The sequence below is a fragment of the Artemia franciscana genome, chromosome 15 (assembly GCF_032884065.1).
Source record: "Artemia franciscana chromosome 15, ASM3288406v1, whole genome shotgun sequence".
NCBI classification, from domain to species: domain Eukaryota; kingdom Metazoa; phylum Arthropoda; class Branchiopoda; order Anostraca; family Artemiidae; genus Artemia; species Artemia franciscana.
Window position 1 is genome coordinate 34,527,218 of NC_088877.1, and position 22,010 is coordinate 34,549,227.

General features: G+C 32.7%; 1 protein-coding gene across 4 annotated transcripts in view; it reads left to right on the forward strand.

Moving 5' to 3' along the window:
* LOC136036401 (uncharacterized) overlaps positions 1-22,010 on the forward strand; it is a 425,531-nt gene that overhangs the window by 295,905 nt on the left and 107,616 nt on the right. For all 4 annotated transcript variants that reach the window (XM_065718603.1, XM_065718604.1, XM_065718606.1 and 1 more), the window contains 2 exons: positions 2,905-3,024; positions 15,855-15,997. In XM_065718603.1, coding sequence (XP_065574675.1) covers positions 2,905-3,024; positions 15,855-15,997 — 263 coding nt within the window. The remainder of the gene's footprint in view (positions 1-2,904; positions 3,025-15,854; positions 15,998-22,010) is intronic.

Genomic DNA, 22,010 nt, shown 5'->3' on the forward strand with positions numbered 1-22,010 from the left:
AATCTAAGAATTTTGATCGAATGACTTTTAGGGAAACAGGTGGGTCTGAGGGGAGCCAGTTGCTCTCCAATCTTTTTGATCACTTAAAAAGGACACTAGAACTGTTAATTTCCGTTCAAATGTGACCTTTGTCGATATTTTAGTGCTATTAATTTAGTACGATCACCCCAAAGGAAAAAACAAATAAACACGCACCTATGATCTTGCTTCTGGCCAAAAATACAAGATTTCACATTTTCCCAGATGGAATTTTGAAAATTCCACATTAGGGTTTCCGTATATGCTGATTCTGATAGGGTTATTCTCATTAAGATTCCTTGACTTTAAAGGGGTCTCTCCTCCCTTTTCCGAAAATCAGGCAAATTTTCTCAGGCTCGTAGCTTTTGATGTGTAAAACTAAACTTAATGTGTTTTATATATTTGAAATCAACATATTAAGCCGGTACTTTCAATTTATTTTTTGATAATTTGATTTCAAAATTCCATTTTTTAGAGTTTTGGCTACTATTGAGCCACATCCCTCCTTACCTTACCACGACATGTTTGAAAACTACTCTAACATCCATCTCTGACCTATTTCAATGACTCCTTAGTGTCTTTTTATATAACTATTACGGGTCAAAAATAGAAAATTAACAAAATATTGGCAAAATGTATAAAATTACGAGTGACTTTGTTTCCATTCGGAAATGGGAACGAGGAACGAACAGCTGTTTTCTTTTAATATGACCTCACACAGAAAACACTTTTATCACGTTAGTACGTAAGTGCCGTTGAAATGTAATTAAATTCTAGCAATTCCCTTAAGTCTAATTTATTTACATGTTTTGGGCACCATGGACAATGAAACAAAATCTGATTCTAGGAATTGTTTGAGCAGAAATTTACGCAGCAATGTATATTATTGAAAAACCTAAGCTCAATTTTAAACGAAAAAGACCTCAATTTGCAGTTATGCAAGTTTTGGTACTCGTCGGCAAAAAAAATTATTGGAGAAAAATCAGCGGCAAATAATTTAAAAACATATGGCACCAAACAACTTCAATATGTTTCACTTTCCTTTTGAATGTGTAGCTGTCTTTGGGAGCCAATGTATTGTTAATATTTAATTTTTAGGGAGAAAAAGCCTTGTCAAATTTAATTTATTAGTTTTGCTTATTTATTTTGTGGTTCAACATGGCAACACTGATGAAAGTTTTGGTACTCGTCGGCAAAAAAAATTGTCGGTGAAAAATCAGCAGCAAATAATCTAAAAACATATGGCGCTAAACAACTTCAAAATGTTTCACTTTCCTTTTGAATGTGTAGTTATCTTTGGGAGCCAACATATTGTTAATGCATAATTTTTAGGGAGAAAAAGCCTTGTCAAATTTAATTTCTTAGTTTTGCTTATTTATTTTGTGGTTCAACATGGCAACACTGATGAAAGTTTTGGTACTCGTCGGCAAAAAAAAATTGTCGGTGAAAAATCAGCAGCAAATAATCTAAAAACATATGGCGCTAAACAACTTCAAAATGTTTCACTTTCCTTTTGAATGTGTAGTTATCTTTGGGAGCCAACATATTGTTAATGCATAATTTTTAGGGAGAAAAAGCCTTGTCAAATTTCATCTATTAGTTTTGCTTATTTATTTTGTGGTTCAACATGGCAACACTGATGAAAGTTTTGGTACTCGTCGGCAAAAAAAAAATTGTCGGTGAAAAATCAGCAGCAAATAATTTAAAAACATATGACGCTAAACAACTTCAAAATGTTTCACTTTCCTTTTGAATGTGTAGTTATCTTTGGGAGCCAACATATTGTTAATGCATAATTTTTAGGGAGAAAAAGCCTTGTCAAATTTAATTTATTAGTTTTGCTTATTTATCTTGTGGTTCAATATGGCAACACCAATGAAAGACGAAGTACTGCTCTAATGGCTTCATAATTTTAAAACGACCAAAAGAAAATACTAGGGATTTGTGTGTTTTTTGGAAGAAGTGACCTAAAACGGGTCTTGGGGTTCCAAATATTTATTTTTTGTCCTTGGTACTTCAACTGGACATCGATGTCTTGGCATAATCGCTATCAGCTAATCATAATTTGCTACGTCCAAAATAAAACTAAAACTTAATTCAGTATCTTGTTCTTTCTGAGTTGCACCTGTCAGCTTGTTGGTAGGTTTATCAAGCATGTAAACCTACCATGTGTGCTACTTTTTTTTATTTCAAATTTTAATTTTGAATATTCCGAGGCAGTGGAGATAATTACTCCAGAATAAAAACGTTAGTAAGGATTAACAAAATATTAGAAAATAATTAGAAAACATTGGTATTAGGAAATTCTATGAAATTATGTTTTTTGGTATAAATGGACCTAAGATGGGTGTAGGGGTTTGAAATGTTTTATTTGTTGTCCTTGGTACTTAACTGGGCATCAACGTCTTGGCATAAGCACTATCAGCCAATTATAAGTTGCTATGTCTCTTACAAACAACCCTAAATGTGAAACCAATAAACTTAATCTTGTTTCTTCAGAACAAATTACAGCTGCAAGCTTGCTGCATAATAGCACGTCTCACAGGGAATCTAAAACACTAAACAGGAAAACCTACCATATGTATTACTTTTTTATTTCACTTGGTTTTGAATATTCCAGGGTACTGTTGGCAATTTTTCCATAAAAATATGTTTAACTATCAACTGCACAAACGTCTACAATAATGGCTTGACAAACAAATTATGAGATTGTCCTAAAAAATTAAATTGAAGCATTAAACTGATAATATGAAATATTATATGATTTTGTGTTTTATCTGCAATATTAAACAGACTGTTTTTACCTTAAAATCAATAAGAAGGTTTAAATAACATTTTCTCAAAAAGAGTGTACTTATCACAGGTATGATTTTGTGAATCTTACAGATTGCAGCAAAGCCGGGGGCTCAGAACCTCCGTTGTTTATTCAGAATCGCGTTTGTACCAACAGAAGCCTATGATCTGTTAAAGAGGGACCCAGTGGCTTTCGAGTACCTTTATGTTCAGGTATGTTTTCCTTAATTTCGTGGGGATATCTTAAGGTTGTTCTGATTTCTTGACAGGAATGTACCCCAGGGTGGACCGAAATATGGATAGATAAATAGTATAAATGGGTTCCACAATGTATCACTTTCATAGTTATAACAAATATCATAATCAAGCCGATTCTAGCCTCAATCTTCAATATTGATGTGCAGTAGCTTTGTTTAGCTATCTATATGATACCCGTGACTCCCCCGGTCGAAATTTAAGTTTTAAGGTTATTATGATGTCTTCCGCACCTTCTTGTATTTTTCTTTTTTGTGCCTAAACTTTTCATTTTTACGTTTTTGCCATTTCAAGTTTTTCTTTGCTTTGAAGATGATCAACTCAATAATAATCATAGTTGTTTTTACCACATCGTAATTGGAGGATTCTAAATCCTATAATCACATTTAATTAGTAACTTGGCCCAATTTTGATGAACACATTATTTTGGATTTGGCAATAATTACCTCTTATTCAGGCTCTAAAATTTCTAAGAATGAAACCTTATCCATATTAAATTTGGAAATTCAATCGATATTCTTACAAGACTTCATGACAAATACTTTGCCAGAATCATGCCAAACTCCTCGCCGAATTAATTTCTCGAATTCTTTTCTGAATTCATTTGTTGAATTCTTTTCAAATTACTGTATTCCTAAAAAGTTGTGGCTAACCATTTAGCCGTCACGCCTCCCCAGCTCTCTGAGAGCTAGTCAACAGTTTATGATAAAAATTCAGAAAATGCAGTAGGGTAAAACCATTTTAATCCTACATTATTGTTCCATTAATCTAAAAACTATTCTACTAATCATTTTTCTTTTAAAATTTGTTGAACTAGTATCCAAATTTTTTGGAGTTTCAGCAAAATTTGGATTAAATGATGATGGAATGATCTATCTTTTGAGCAAATAGATCTAATATGTACAACAACGATTAAATTGCATTGACAAAATTACTAGTTTCGTCTATACAAGACTTTTGTCGTAATAAATGCTAATTTTCATGAAAACTACTATTTTATTAAATATATTCATTGTGTACTATTTATTTGCTCACAGGACACTTGACTTAATTATTATTTTTGTTTGCTGAAATAAACTCATTAAATTCTTGCCATAGTCTGAAATGTTTCTTCTGTGGCGAGGGTGAGAGTCAGAGCAATAAAATGTAGGATTACTGTCCTATGGATGACAACAAATCTTTCATTTAACTATTTGATTAAGTAGGATAAAATTCAAAAATAATTAATGGTATAAGGATAAATGAAAATTTACCTGAACGGGAGTCAGCCCTCAACTTGTGACATTTAATGGGTTGCTGGTACTTTACTGAAAACATCAGGTTTTTCATAGATTATATTCTTTGAGAACATGAAAATAAGTCCTTTTTTAATCGTTATCGCTTCTACCATTGCTAAAATGCAACTTTCAATAATATAAAAAATAAGAGGCCGTAAACTGCAATTAAAGGTGTTTTCCACCCTAACGCGATTTATTTGATAAGCGGCATTTGCCCGTCATTCTAAGTTTGTTTTATCTTACTTTCAAGACCTTATCTATTTCATGCTATTATGTTAACTTGAATAATGGTTATAATTTCAAAATCACTTGCAAACGACAATTTTACCACGCTAAGAAGTTACTTTGAAAACTAAATTTTTAAGGTTTTGGCTATTATGGGTCAAGATATAATTTTTTTTTTGACGTTTCAAATACTATCGCAATTGTGATTGGTATAATTCTTAGAGGCTTTAACTTAGTTTTCCATTAGAGAAACAGGAGTAAAAGCCAAGAATTTCATAAGTTTTTATAAGTTTAGTTTTCACAAGCAAAACTAAGGTTGTATAAAATCTTACGGATTCCTTTTTGCAATTATAATAAATTATTTAATTTATGACCTCCTTCCCTCACTCCCAAATAGGGTCCCGGGTAAATGCGCGAGCCTTTTCTTTTGAAATATAAATCTTTGAAAACATTGGATCACCTTCTATTGAGTTTTACTCAAATTCAGGGAAATTATTTCCTTTTTGCAGTTAATATAATTTTTTCAACCTATTGTCTCCGTGCCTCCCAAATAATGCTCCTGGTACGTGCATATCGCTTATCTTTAAATAAAAATCTTAAACTAAGCTTAATCAACTTTTATACATCTAGTTTAACTGGTTATCAGCTGCAGCTATACAAACAAAAGTATCAGATACTTAGATCATACATCCATGTCATTAAAACCATGGGTCTCAAACAATTTCAAAGAGTTGAGTTTTATTAACGAGAAATAGAGCACAAACAAGAAAAAGAAAGGCAATTACGGTCACTACTAAGACAGGGAAACTATACACAAAACTGGGAAGGCGCACCCACTCATGGAGCAAAGATTCTAGTTTTTTCTCAGAAGTCAGAATGGTCTTTTCAACTGCACCAAGAGACTCAATAATACCATACTTAGCAACAATATGGTGATTTCTAAACAAAAGCGGTACTTGTAGCAGATACCGTGCTTATTAAAAAATACTGTCCTAATATCTTTCTTATTACGGGTACTCAAAGTCTTCCAAAAGGGGACAGAAACAATACGTGGGGCCGGAAAACTCATTTTAAAAACGATCCTTGAAATGATCTGAAAAAGATGTGGGAGTCTAAGGCTCTCTTGGCTCTCTGCCAAATAATATCCCTGACAGCCGCATATGTTTTGTCTTTTAAAATACGTATTTACCGCACAGGATCACCTTCTGAATATGTTTACCGAATTTGAAGGAAAATTTTTCATTTTTGCCAAAAATATGAATTCTTAAATCAATGGCCCCTTTACCTCCAAATGATATCCTTGGCATGTGCATAACCTTATCTTTTAATATAAACCCTGAAGCAAATTTGATAATCTTTTACATATCCGATTTAACTGGTTATCAGCTGCTGCCATACAAATAAAGGTGAAAGATACTAAGAACACACATTAATGTCCTTGAAACCATGGATCTCACACAGATCATCCTCTACATATTCTTCCCTAATTTCAGGGGGAACCTTTCCTTTTTGTAATTAATATAAGTTTTGAATGTATTGTCTCCTTGCCTCCCAAATAAATTCCTTGGTACGTTTATATTCCTTATATTTTAATATAAACCCTATATCAGATTAAACTATTCAGTATAACTGGCTATAACCAGCTAATTACCAGCTAATTATAGTTAAATATATTACAGCTAATTATGGTAGTTGTTTGATTATTACAGTTAATATACAGATAAATATTACATTAACAGTAGATTAAAAGTAAATTATAATATTAAGTTTATTATAACAGTTACTATTAAATTACAATTAATTATAGTTATCAGCTGCTGCTATACTAATAAAGGTGAAATATACTAAGAAAACACATTAATTTCCTTAAAACCATGGATCTCACTCAGACCCAATAAAAGGGTCTGAAAAGGATTGTTCTAAATTGGGAATCTACAGCTTTTTGGCTCTCTGTCCTATAAAATTCCTGAAAGTTGCACACGGCTTATCTTTTAATAGCCTATAAGTCTTTAACTGCATTTGATCATCCTCTATATATTTTTTACCTAATTTTAGGGGAAACCTTTCCTTTTTGTAATTAATATAAGTTTTGAATGTACGGTCTCCTTACCTCCCCAATAAATTCCCTGGTACATTTGTATTCCTTATATTTTAATTTAAACACCATACAGATTAAACTATCTTTTACATATCCACTATAACTGGCTATAGCTAGCTAATTACCAGTTAATTATAGTTAATTATATTACAGCTAATTATGGTAACTATTTGATTTATACAGTTAATATACAGATAAATATTACATTAACAATAGATTAAAAGTAAATTAAATATTAAGTTTATTATAACAGTTAATATTAAATTATAATTAATTACAATTATCAGCAGCTGCTATACAAATCAAGGTGAAAGTTATTAAGAAAACACATTAATGTCCTTAAAACCATGGATCTCACTCATACCCATTAAAAGGGTCTGAAAAAGATTGTTCTAATTGGGAATCTAGAGCTTTTTGGCTCTCTGCCAAATAGAATTCCTGAAAGTTGCACACGGCTTATCTTTTAATAGCCTATAAGTCTTTAACTGCATTTGATCATCCTCTACATATTCTTCCCTAATTCCAGGGGAAACCTTTCCTTTTTGTAATTAATATAAGTTTTGAATGTACGGTCTCCTTACCTCCCAAATAAATTCCCTGGTACATTTATATTCCCTATATTTTAATATAAACACCATACCAGATTCAGATATCTTTAACCTATCCAGTATAACTGGCTATAACTAGATAGCTATAGATAGCTAAAACACCTAGATAGCTAATTATATTTAATTATATTACAGCTAATTATGGTAGTTGTTTAATTCTTATAGTTAATATACAGTTAAATATTACATTAACAATAGATTAAAAGTAAATTATAATATTAAGTTTATTATAACAGTTACCATTAATATAACTAATTATAATTATCAGCTGCTGCTATACAAATAAAGGTGAAAGATACCAAGAAAACACATTGTCCTGAAAACCATGGATCTCACACAGGTGCTGGCTTATCTTTAAATGTAAATTTCAAACCATATTTGATCACCCTCTTCGTGTTTTTATCGAATTTCAGGGGAAACCTTTTCTTTTTGTAACTAAAATAAATTTTGGAATCTACGGCCCCGTGCTTTCCAAATAACACCTCTGTTACATTTATGTTCCAAATCTTGTAATATATCTAGTTTAACTGGCCATAACCAGCTAATTATCAGTTAAATGTTGTTAATTATATTACTGTTAATTGTAATTGCTCATTAACTATTGCAGTTACTATACACTTAATTATTATAGTTACTTACAAGTTACAATTAATTATAATTATCAGCTGCTACTAAACAAATAAATGTGTAAGATGCTAAGAGCACACATCCATGTCATAAAAACCCAGTATCTCCTATGGCTCCATTCAAATGATCTAGAAAAGACTGTTTTGACAAAAACCGGGAAGATATTAGGTAATTACTTACGCCTAGTAACCCCTAAAGTTCCGTGAAATGATTTCCCCGCTGGGACATAAAATTGAATATTGAAAAACTTGAGTAACTGACAACTTGAAATGTAGGGAAAATTAGACTGAAAACAAGTTTTATCCTGAAATCGACAGTCCCAAATGGCCTGCAAAACGTGTTTCTCTGAAAATACTAGGTAAAAAATTAAAAGTTTTAAATTAAGTTAAAATAATTAATGCACCTAGAAATTAAAATAACACCAAAGTGTAGACAAAGCTTCTGTGTTTTAATCGAAGAAAATGGGAACTTTGTAATGTTTGGATCTTCTGTGATTTAATAAGAAATTATGGGGATTAAGCGCCACATAAGGTGTAGTGTCTGATCACTTCATTAAAAAAAAATACAAAACTTCAAAGAAAGTTGCATATTAATTTGATATGATGAATCTACAATGCAATGGAATTAAAGCCGAAATTTCTCTTTAAATGATTGTTAATTTGTGTGTTTTATCTTCAAGGATTACTTAAAGTCAAAATCTAGTTTGCACAAAGTAGGCCTAAACCAACTTGGTAAAGTCGTATCAAGTTCAGTAGGCTAGTTAACTTTAAGCTGGTAGGTCTATTGGGGAAAGAATTCTCCTTTCTTTATCCTCCCGGGCATTTTAAGTACCTGAAAGGACGAATCTGAAACTCGATTTATAAAGGTAAATAGTTATAGAGGTAATCCAAATGAAAATTCAAGTTACAGAGGTATAAAATCGCTAAATATACTCCCTACAGCCACTAAAAAGTTAAGAAAAACTTTATGAGTGTATAATAGACTTGACATATCAATACTTCACTTTCAAATGTCAATAATAATTTTAATTTGCTATGAAATAGCAAAAAATGGATAACTAAGATTTAATAGAATCTGATACAAAAATATGTTAAACAAAATTAATACATATCAAAACTTACACGTGGCAACCTGCATACCAGAGCTTCGACTAACAGAGGTCCTTTGAAAAAACTTCGAGATACAGAGGTAAACTTTGACTTATGGAGGTAAAATAAAGATTAAATGACGACTTATCTACTGAATATCGACTTACAGGTGTAATTTTCATTGACACAGAGGTAATGGCCACTTCGACTTACAGAGGTAAAATATAACTGCAAAATTATTTCAAGTTGCGCTTGTTTTTTTCTTCAATTTAGACAGGTTTTTCTAAGGGTATTGAAAATAATTCAAGATATCGAGGACTTCGGGTTATCGAGGTCCGAGTTATCAACAATCGACATATATAAATGTTACCGTGAGTGTCTAAAATCTAGTTGATGAGGAAGCAGCCTCTTTCATATACGAAGTAATTTCTGTGCGTTTTAAGTTTTGATGTCACTCCTTACTTTCAGTTGAAAAAACTTGTTTTTTTTATTTAATTTTAGCTTTGCGAATCAGCGTTTTCAGTGTTATGCAAACTATGACGCTAAACGTCAAAGTTAGGTTAGATTATGTTAGTCTAGATGAAGTTAAGTTAAGTTAGGTTAAGTTGAATTTGGTTCTAAATATCAGAAATTGGTTAAAACCTAACTTAAGCTAACCCAAACTAACCTAACCTAGTCTAACCAAACCTAATCTAGTATAACCTAATGTGTCACCATCAAACCTTACACTAAATTGAAAAAATTTGACTGGCAACACTGACTAAATCCAAGGAGAAATAAAAGTATTTCGGACATTCGGCGGTGATTGACGTCGACATTAACCAATTTGCGTACATATATATATATATATATATATATATATATATATATATATATATATATATATATATATATATATATATATATATATATATATTCCGATTCAATATGATTCTTGATGTCGCTTGTTCCATGCATTTTGCTTTAGCTATTGAGAGTGGTTCGTCTTCTTGTATAATTTTGAATGCGTCATAGATGCCCCTGGGGAAAAATGATTTAAGTTACACTTTAAATGTAAAATATGAATGTGATGTCATTTAAATGAAAAAAGTTTTTTTTCAAAAATCAAGGCTCTATGCGAATTTTTCCAAAATCTTAATCAATTACAAAAATATCAGTTTGTCAATTACAAAAAAATATGGAGCTATTTTCGAGAAATACACATACATAAATACACAATTATTGCTCGCTTAGAGTAGAAAAAGAATATGTATAAATATGGAAACAGTATATGCTCATTCGGTACTATACTTACTCTGATTTTCTATGTACCGTATATCGTAAAATCGGTAAGTATTGTTCTTGCTTGATCGAATACGATTAGAGGTTGACGCAGATTGGTTGTCTGGACATAAGTATCATTTATTTGACAACTCAATAGTATTTACACTATTTTTACTTTTTTAAGCAAGTTACTAAATACTAAAGAACCTGAACTTTTCTAAGACTCGGAGAAAAACAGAAGAAAAGAAATCATGAATTGAAACTTGATACCTCAGTCTAAATTTCCGCAATAGGGGCTATTCCTACTGTAAGTAATTGGGCAGAAATGTATTTCTCATGGAAGGGAATCAACAGCTGTGCTATCCCTTTCTTTTCTAAGAAAGGGATCTTTTACTTTTGTCTTCTGCCATCACCCGCTGGATCATTTCAAATTAGCTGTCTTTTTGTTGATCCCGTTATGTTTCTTTGTTGCTGATTTTGACTGAAATGGATTTTGTGGCTTAATTTTGACGAAAATTCTTGAGACATTAATCATGTAGTAAGCGTATTTTTGTGCTCGTTACTTGTATTTGTATTTTTGTATTGTAATTTTACTGCTCTTAATAATTTGTAGGTGTTCCTGTAAAAAATTAAATAAAAAAAAAAACAGTTTTTTAACTGCAAGTAAGGAGCGACATTAAAGCTTAAAACAAACAAAAGTTATTCCGTATATGGAAGGGGTTGTCCCCTCCTCAACGCCTCGTTCTTTACGCTAAATTTTGACTCTTTGTCACAATTCTACTTTTTAACACAATAAAAAAAACTTTAGCGTAAAGAGCGAGGCGTTGAGGAGGGGACAGCCCCTTTCATATACGGAATAATTTCTGTTCGTTTTAAGTTTTAACGTCGCTCCTTAATTGCAGTTTGAAAAAAAAACTTGTTTTTTTGTTTAATGTCTTAACGTTTTTGAATAAATGCATGTTTTGATTTTGCCTCACTGCACATGAATAATTAAAACGAAATTTACATACTATTTTTTTTTTTGCTAAATGGCTTTGTTATATTTTTGATTGGACGATTTTGATACAAAAAAGGGATGGGGGAGCAGACCTAGTTGCCCTTCAATTTTTGGTTACTTACAAATGCAACTAAATTTGTTTATTTTTTGCGAAAGTTTTTGTTACTAATAAATATAAGTAACTTAAGAATTAACTTACGTAACGAACTTCTATATTTGTGTATTTTTATTATCCCCTGAACACGTCATTTCCTCCCGAAATACATCGAATAAAAATTTTGAGACAGTCATTTTATTGAAAATATTCCAAAGATCATATAACAAGCTTTTGGGGAAAAAGGCTTAAACAAAATATATGAAAAAAAGAAAATCAAAGGAAAAAACTCTATTTTGATTTTGCTCAAATTTGAGTTTTCTTTCCATTTTTATCTCTGTTTTGTTTCTGCTTTTATTTCTATTATTTCTGAATGTATATTTGTGTTTTTTTCATATGTTTTGTTTGAAAGATACCATAATAAACGATATTTTAATAAATATTAAGCCACGCCACTTGTGACCCCAGGAAAAAAAATTTTTTTGTGGAAACATTTTTAAGGATCCATTCCACAAAACTCAAACTTTGTGTTATAAAATAACTCACTGCTTACAGTTCAGTCACTATCCTACACAATGCACTCAGTGTAAGCCTTTGAAAGGAAATTGATCTCAATTTGTGCATTTTTTGGATTATGAAATTTTAATCGGAGTGTTAAAATTGTTTCTTTTAGATTATGCATATAAACCATTGCCAAGGTTTTGTAATTTTTATAGGTATATTCACAAATCTCTGAGCTTGCAAAACATTATTTTTTTAATGGCGACCATTTCTAGGCTGTCCCCAAAAGACATTGTAGGTTTTGCCACGTTCTGAAAACGTTATTATTCTTATTATTTTTATTTATTCGTCCGGAATTTGAAGGTTCAGAAACAAAGGAAGAAGAAAAGAAAAAAAAAGAAATAAAATACACAGATATATACAGCTATGTATACGACTGTGTATATATACAACTACTATAAATATGTACTATAATTACTGTAATATAATATAATGTAACTACAATACTATAAAGAAAAATGAAGCAAAACACACACATATATGCAACTATGTATACGATTATGTATATATGCAACTACTATACATATATACTATAACTACTATAATAGAATATACTGTAACTACAATACTATAAAGAAAAAAGAAGCAAAGCACACATATATATGCAACTTTGTATAAGACTATGTATATATACAACTACTATACACATATACTATAAATACTATAATATAATGTAACTACAATACTGTAAAGAAAAAAAAAAGCAAAACCCACACATATTTGTAACTATGTGTATATACAACAGCTATATATACAACTATGTATGATTAACTTTTCGTCATGCGCTTTATGGGATATGGAACATTATCGATTTTGTTTTTTTAATTCAAAAAAAAAACAAGTTTTTTTAACTGAAAGTAAGGAGCGATATTAAAACTTAAAACGCACAGAAATTACTTCGTATATGAAAGAGGCTGCTTCCTCATCAGCGCCCCGTTCTTTACGCTAAAGCTCGACTCTTTCTCTCAATTCTTCTTTTTAAAACAGTAAAAAGTTTTAGCATAAAGAGCGGGGCGTTGATGAGGAAGCAGCCTCTTTCATATACAAGGTAATTTCTGTGCGTTTTAAGTTTTAATGTCGCTCCATACTTTCAGTTAAAAAAACTTTTTTTTTATTTAATTTCTGAACGTTTTTGAATCAATGCATGTTTGGATTTTGGCTCTCCGCAGAGGAATAATCAAAACAAAATTTGCATTTTTTTTTTTGGCTAAATGACTTTTTCATAATTTTGATCGAATGATTTTGAGAAAAAAAGAGCGGAGGACGAAGCCTAGTTGCTCTCCGATTTTTTGGCTAATTAAAAAGGCAACTACAACTTTTAATTTTTTACGAATCTTTTTATTGGTAAAAGATTTACGTAACTTATAAATTAGCTTACGTAAAGAACTTTTGCATTCTCATGTTTTTATTACATATATGAGGGGATTCGCCCCATTGTCAGTACCTCGCTCTTTACACTAAAGCTTAAATTTTATCCCAATTCATTAAGAATGACCCCTGAATCACAAAAGCCGTAGAATAAATAATTGAAATTCTAAAAATACTTTAGCGTAAAGAGCGAGGTATTAGAAGGAGGTGAGCCCCTCATATGGGTAATAATTTCTGTTTGTTTTAAGTTTTATTGCTGATCCTTACTTCCAGCTGAAAAAGCTTTTTCACATTTATTTTTTAATTGTTTTTTTTTTTTTAATAATACTAGTAAATCCTGCTCTCCCTTCATGGAAATTTTCTTCTCCCATGACAAATTCTCGATGGAAAGTTCCCCCAGCATATCCCCCTCTTCTCAACCCCTCCCCCAACCAAAAAAATCCTCCTGAAAACGCCTGTATACTTCCCAATAACCATTACTATATGTAAGCACAGGTCAAAGTTTGTAACTTGTTGCCCCTCCCACGGGGACTGTGGGGGAGTAAGTCGTCCCCAAAGACATAGTTATAAGGTTTTTCGACTACGCTGAATAAAAAGGATATCTCAGAATTTTGATCCGTTGACTTTGGAAAAATAATTAGCGTGGGAGGGGGCCTAGGTGCCCTCCAATTTTTTTGGTCACTTAAAAAGGGCATTAGAACTTTTCATTTCCGTTAGAATGAACCTTCTTGCGACATTCTAGGACAACTGAGTCGATACGATCACCCCTGGGAAAAAAACAAAAAAAAAAACAAATAAACACGCATCCGTGATCTGCCTTCTGGCTAAAAATTCAAAATTCCACATTTTTGTAGATAGGAGCTCGAAACTTCTACAGTAGTGTTCTCTGATACGCTGAATCTGATGGTGTGATTTTCGTTAAGATTCTATGACTCTTAGGGGTTGTTTCTCCCTATTTTCTAAAATAACGCAAATTTTCTCAGGCTCGTAACTTTTGATGGGTAAGACTAAACTTGATGAAACTTATATATTTAAAACCAGCATTAAAATGCGATTCTTTTGATGTAGCTATTGGTATCAAAATTCCATTTTTTAGAGTTTTGGTTACTATTGAGCCGGGCCGCTCCTTACTACAGTTCGTTACCATGAACTGTTTGATCAGCTATAAATAGAAATTTTTTGAATAATAAGCCTCTTGTAATAGCTGATTATGACAATTATAATTGATAATTATCAGTCAATAATCTTTGTCATTTGCTATTATTTTTAATTATTAAATATATTATCGACTATTAAATTATATTGATAACTTTAATATTAATAATTATAATGGCGATTGACAATTAACAATTAAAATTGTGACTATAATTATCGACCTTTCCTAAGCTATCCAGTAACAAGGTTTTTAGCTGAGAACACCGAAATCAAACATTGCTGTGCTGTATACGGGGGGAAACTGGGTTTGAACCCTCACCCCGAAATTTTTTTTCTGACTCGTAAAAATGTAACTGAAATGCATATAAACAGTTTTTTGTCTTTTGTAAAGTTTTTTTAATAACCCCCTCCCTCCTTCCCCGAAAGAATCCAAGGCTGGATACAGCCTTGGATTTGACTGATAGATATGCTATGCTTCGCTTTAGAAATTTAACAACTGTCTTTCATACTTTTTAGTCCAGCTAGTACTGGGTGTTGCAATCAAGCTTAGTCTTACTGAAACAAAAATTTCCTTTTAGATTTGTTTTAATAGTGTTTTCAATTCATTTCATTGTAAATTTTTGAGTTTACATCCTTTCTTCCAAGGAAAATTGAAACGATCACATCATTTTTAACGACAAGCCTACATTGAGCTAGAGACAAAAGATACATTGCAGCTGTTAACCAATCTTTTGACGTTTTATACAAAGTTCAAAGTTTAGTTCGGAGTTTATTTATCCATTAATAAACTTACAACAAACGCTTCAGCCTACTGTTCTTCGTAAGGCTCTATGGCCAGGAAAAAACAGGGGAAAACTAAAACGAAACATATATAGGAAGAAAATATTTTCAACATCTTGCATTTACACCTTCAGGAGACTCAACATACACGCACAGACATACGCAAAAAATCCTTAAGAAAAATCCGTAACAGTCCCAAAAATCACAAACTAGGCATGGGAGTACTACATGATTCGACCAACTCGATTAGACATCCAACCCGATCTAGAGACATGAACTTCAAGGAAAACCGTGGAAAACTTAATTACTAACAAGAAATTCTCTAACATACTTTGTTAAGGTACCAAACGAGCGACAACTCCGTGCAGACTCTAGGAGATTGTTCCATGTCGTATTGCACAATAATGATAATAATTCGGTGACAATAATTTGCATAGGATGACCATAATTTTAGCGTACTGGGAGGGGGGTACATGCATAAATACCAGAGCATTTTAGGATATGATGGGAAAAATCGTATATATTATATGATTTCAGTTAATCTGTCCAGTAAGTCCCTATATTTATATGTATTTCAACCACTAATCCCTCCTTGTTGTGCTTTAGTGGTTTTCTATCGTAAAGCTTATTTTATTTTTTCTTTCCAGTGTTGCAATGACGTAGTCCAAGAACGGTTTGCTCCTGAGCTCCAGTATGATCTTGCGTTGAAACTTGCCGCCTTGCATATTCAACAATATGCTGCTGTAAACAGTGCCTCACCTAACAGTAAACTGACAATTAAACATGTTGAGTAAGTCTCTCCAATCTGCTGCCCATAAAACGTCTTGTTCTCAGCCCTATTTATGCCCTCAACTTTCTTAAATATGAACATTCTCCCTTGAAGTATGTGTCTGAGTTTTAGGAATAATAGATAAATTTAATTTTTCGTTCTTAAATTTGAAGTTTTAATAATTAAGGGCTATTTGACTCCCACCCTAGAGCCTTGTCAGGGTTGCCATGACCTCTGTTGGGTCATTAATGAGGTAACTGATTGATTGGAATCTTGTGAAGCAGTACAGGCACCCTTAAAGCTGATAATTATCGGCTATCTTTCTTCTTTTTTTCTTCTTTCTTCTTTCTTTCTTCTTTTTTCTTCTTTTTTTATATGTGTTTTTGTTTTAGATTAAGGTTACACTCTGACTGCTAGGTCCTTGGGACCTTATGCCTTCAAAATGACCTAACATCCTTTCGTGTCTGTTAACCTCAGGAGTGACAAATGTCATTTGTCATATCATATCAATGTCTTCTTTCGCTTTTTTTTTTTCAAATAATGAGCCGAATTACAAACTGCTTTCCCGCGACAAGACTAACCTAAAATTCAAATAAAGAATAAGAATAAGCTAGATAGGAAAATATCAATGTGGAAATTAAAAGTCGATTCTGTTAAAAAAAATTATAGCGATCTTTATAATTTGTAATTTTACTCATTCATGTTTTCTTGCCCTCAAGCGTCATCTTTTTTTCATTATTATAGCTATTTTCGACAGCATTTCAACAAGTACCAATTAGAACCTCAAGACTTAGAAGACTTTCATACAAAGGCTTTAACTTTTTTGATTGCTTTTATCTAAAGGATGGCAATTCTTACGACCATAGGGGGGGGGGAGTATTTTTCAGATTTTTACATGAAAATACCAAAAAATATTTTTCCAAATCTAGAGGGTGATTGGTCCACCTCTTTTCTACACCCCAGCAGATAAGTAGTCAATAATTGCTCTGTTATATGTAAAGTTTAAAAAAAATTGTTCCATTTACGAAACAATTATTTTCAGTATCAATTATATACACAACAATTGTGAAACATTTTTAGTGTTATTAACCACTTTATAATTATAATCTAAAGATCGTCTATTTTCCATTCGAAAATACAAGACGAACGTTCACGCTAGCATTTAGCCAATGTTTAGAAAATTCAGTCACCAAATGTGACTTGAACGCTCAGAATTTGTCCAGTCTTAGGCATATCACAATTCTTTTATTCCAAATGAAAACTCTGTTGAACCTTTGCGGTCAGTAGTTGTATGGAACCCATGGGAATTATTGTAGCTGGTGTGAAAAGAGTGGTAATAAAGGGGGCAATTCTCTTTACTCATAGATTTTTAAAAGTACATTCGTTTGGTATTTTCATTGAAAAATACCTTTATCGGTTTTTCAATGTCAAAACAAAAAAATCCCCCCTCCCTGTTCTGGATTTGTAGACATGAATTCGCCCATAAATTTTTATTGATTGACACCTCTCTATTAGAGCAGCTGGTTATAAAATTGGAAGCGCATAACCACAGCACATTGATAAGATTACACTTTATAATCCACTAATAGTTTGAAATTCCTTTGTAAACTGTTACAAAACAAAAGAAGAAAAACGACAAAAAGCAATGGTTAAAAACAAGAGAAATAAAGCGGGTATTAAAAATTAAAAACAAGGAAAACAAGGCTACAGTTTTAGAGAAGAAAGAGGATGATTCTCTAGACTTAGCTATCCTTCAAAGAAATTTTACTGCCCCAGAATTTAAGAGAGAAAGGGATCCTGAAGCTATAATCTGATCTTGGCCAATTTTGCAAATTGCCTGACCAGCTGTGTTCTTACTTATTTCTTACTTACGTTATTACTTACTTGTTAATTTTCTTACTTTCTTTCGTGCTTTCTATCATAGATATACCATTTCGAAGAAAAACAAATCATTTAAACGAATAATCAGTGAAAACCATAGAATAATCCAAACCTTTTTGCTGAGACCTTTGCTCATTCATTTTCAGTGCCGAAAAAAAAAATGAAAAACATATACAGAAAAAAAAATTGTAAAACTAAGTAAAAAGAAAAATTCGAAAAACAGAGCCACCCAAACAAACTGACTTAAAAAGTGGACAGAAAAATAAATGTGGATATGGAATCTCTTTTTAAAGCTAATTTTATGTATACATATGTATATATATAGGGGCATGTTTTTTAATTAAGGTTTGAATATAAGTACACAACAAAAGATTATTTCAAAAAGTAAATTTATTTTCAGAAAGTGCATATTTTACTCTATTTTTTTACAACTAATTTGACATCCTCTCAACTAATTTTTAAATAAAGTCTTTATAAGAGCCTGTCGCCGGCTCCAATAACCAAGAGTTCACTGCTATTTTTACGTCGTCATCTTTTTAACGGTTGCCACTGAGGTGGTAACTGGTTGAACTGGAGACGAAACATTGGTTTCGCATATCATGCCCAAATCGAGGCAACAGAACATGGAATGGAAACTCACATACTCCCCTGAAAATTTGAAGGCCTCTTTCCCAGCGCAAAATCATGCCGTCGGTGTATGAGAATAGGCATGGCGATTTTTCGGTCGGCTTCATGCAACGGAGGAAGCACTATCAATGCAGAAACATACTGCCAAACCCTCAGAAAGCTCCTCAGAAAGATTTAAAAAAAAAATCGGCATGCTGACAAAGGAAATTGTCCTTCTTCATGAAAATACAAGATCCCGTACAGCTGGTTGGACCCTTAATTTGTTGGACAGTTTTGGCGGATTTTAGATCACCCACAATACAGTCCTTATCTTGCACCGATTTATTACTATTGGTTTCTCCACCTCAAGCAATACCTCAGTGGCAACCTAGTTATAACCAATACGGTGTTTGGTCACAAAATAGCCCATAAGTTGACATGGTATTCACGTGATGGTAAGACAGCAAACCTTATTGGTTATGTTATTGTAAACCGAAGACTAGCAGGATCAATACACGATACTAGGGTGTATAGGAGTGCTGTTATTGATGTTAAAAGTAAAGATCACCATCTAGTAGTGTCTAAGGTTAATTTAAAGCTGAAATTTCGGAAGGGTAACTACCTCCCAGAAAGTTACGATGTTGGTAGACTCCAGGATGAAAATTTGAGAAAAAACTTCCAGGAGCATTTGAATACTAAACTTGAGAGTTTAAAATTTGACAATGTGGCAGAGGATGGAATAATTTTAGAAAAACTATTTGTGAAGTTGCTGATGGTGTCTTAGGGAAGAGTGCTAAGACTGCAACTAGGAATATTAATGAAAAAGCCTTAGGTTTAATAGAGAGTAGAAGGGGTTTTTACAAGAATTATCTGAGTGATAGGTCGTAGGAAAACAAAAGGAATGTAAAGAAAGTGGAGAAAGCATTAAAATATGAACTAAGGATATCTGAAGTGGAGGCCATGGATAAAATTGCTGGGGATCTGGAAGATATGGCTAGACGGCATAATAGTAAAATATTATACTGGCATGTTAATAAATTGAAAGGGATTAGTCGATCCGGACTGGTCCCAGTTAAAGATAGAAATGGGGCCACAGTTAGTGATAAGGAAAAAGTTAAAGAAAGATAGGTGGAACATTTTGAGAATGTGCTAAACCGAGATACAGTTGCAGGAAAAGATATAGATGAAAATGAAAAAGTTTGTGATACCTTGGATGTGAAGGAAGATTTGTTTGGTAAGGAAGAATTAGCGACATTACTAAAAGGATTAAAGAATAATAAGGCTCCAGGTGCTGATAGTGTGATAAATGAGCTTCTGAAATATGGTGGCTCTTAGGTTAGGGATAAGCTACTGAAGATTATGAACATTATTTTTGAAAAAGGGGAAGTACCTAATGATTTTAGGAAAACCTTAATTAAACCACTGTATAAGAAAGGCGACAAGAGTGAGTGTCGTAATTATCGAGGCATTAGTCTTGTCTCTGTAGATTGTAAATTACTGAGTAATATGATACTTTTTAGACTAAGAGATGGTGTAGACAAAGTTTTAACGGGAGAACAGTGCGGTTTTAGAAAAGGTAGAGGATGTGTCGACCAAGTTTTCACTCTAAGGTTAATAATTGAGAAGTCCCTTCATTGTCAAACACCTTTGGTACTCAGGGTTATCGATTATGAGCAAGCTTTCGATTCTGTTGATAGAAAATCGTTAGCAAAGGTCTTATCCTTATATGGTATACCAGGAAAATACATTAAAGGGATTTAAGCTATGTACGAGAAAAATACTGCTGCGGTTAAGGTTGGACATGAGGTGTTCCCCCTTTATATGGATCATTTTGATGGACTTCATCTTAAGGAGCACAGGAAAGGCAATTGGAGACCACGGAATGAGGAGGAAAAAGGCTCCTGGACTTAGATGATGCTGAAGATTTAAGCATCCTAGATGGAAGTGTTAGCAAAATGAATGAATTTTTAGAGGTTTTGCGAGTTCAGGGTACTAGAATAGGCTTGAAAATTGATGTGAAGAAGACTAAGTCACTAAGGCTAGGAATAAGTGAAAATGAAAAGGTGACGCTGGGTAACGAAAAGATTGATCAGGCTGGCAGCTTCACTTACCTTGGTAGCATTATTAGTAAGGACGATGGGAGCAGTGAAGATGTTAAAAGTAGAATAGCTAAGGCTCAGGGTGTTTTTTCACACTTAAAAAAAGTTTGGAAGAATAGATAGATAAGTCTGCAAACCCAGATTAAAATATTGGAAGCTACAGTGATGACAGTGGTCTAATATGGCTCTGAAGCATGGGCGCTCCGAAAAGCAGATTTATTAGATGTTATCCAGAGAAATTGCCTACGGATTGTTCTGGGTACCCGGCTGACTGAATGTATTTCAAACCGTAGGTTGTACGAAAAAAGTGGTTCAATCCCGCTTTCTGGGGCTATAATGAAAGAAAGGTTGAGATGGCTAGGCCACGTTCTGTTGATGAAGGATGACAGATTGCCGAAGATTGTCCTTTTTGGCCAACCGTCTGGGGCTACACGGAAATCAGGTCGTCCTTGTCTGGGTTGGGAGGGTGTAAAGAGGGAAGCCTTGAATAGATTAGGTTGGACGAGGAGTGTGCGTAGCTGTGTTGGCCTCAGGCGGCTTGTTACTGCAGTGAGTTATTAGTAGTAGTAGTATTAGTAATTTTTATTCACTATTAGGATAACGTAGAATGAAAATTCGAATTCTAAAAAAAAGAAGACAAAGTAAAAAGAAGATACTATATAGAAGTTGCCAAAAATTAGAGAATAGTAAAAAAAATTAAAATAAGCTTATTCATAGAGTAAGAAAACAAAAAAGAAATTTTCACCCAACCAGCGCTACTTACTCAAGAAAACCAAGCTATACACCAAGCACACTGGTTATTAGAACCAAAAAATTGCATAAAGTGCGCCATATAAATTGCAGATCACTAGATTCAACTAATACTGCTAGTAATAACAACTCACTGCAGCACCTAGCCGCCCGAGGGCAACACAGCTATGCACGCTCCTCATCCACCCACTAAATTAAACTGCTACACGCTTATCATACTATGAAAAATAGTTTATTGTCAATAGCAATTTCATATTTATTCATTTTAGATACAATTTTGTCATGAAAGTCAAGAATGAAAAAGGTGTAACTGTATCACCCCTTGCTCTCTCCTTTTTCCATACATGGTATAGGCTTTTAAACTAAATACTTGTCCATCTATTAAAAAAAAAGATAAAAACGACACGAGGTAGTCTAATCTGAAAGAATATGACACTTGCTGTAAAAGCTTCACTTGCTGAAAACACTTGCTGAGGACGTTCCTTAATAATAAACAAAAAATCTATTTATAAGTTAGAGTGAGATGATACTTACTTGCCCAATACTTTTATGTATAATTTTGAAGAATAACTTTACCAGACGTAAATTCATTTTAGAAAGCATGAATTTATCTTCTTAAGATTTGTTCCTACTCCACTACCCAAATATCATAAAATATTTTTTTTTAGAAAGTAAGTTAAATATGCATTTAGTTGGTT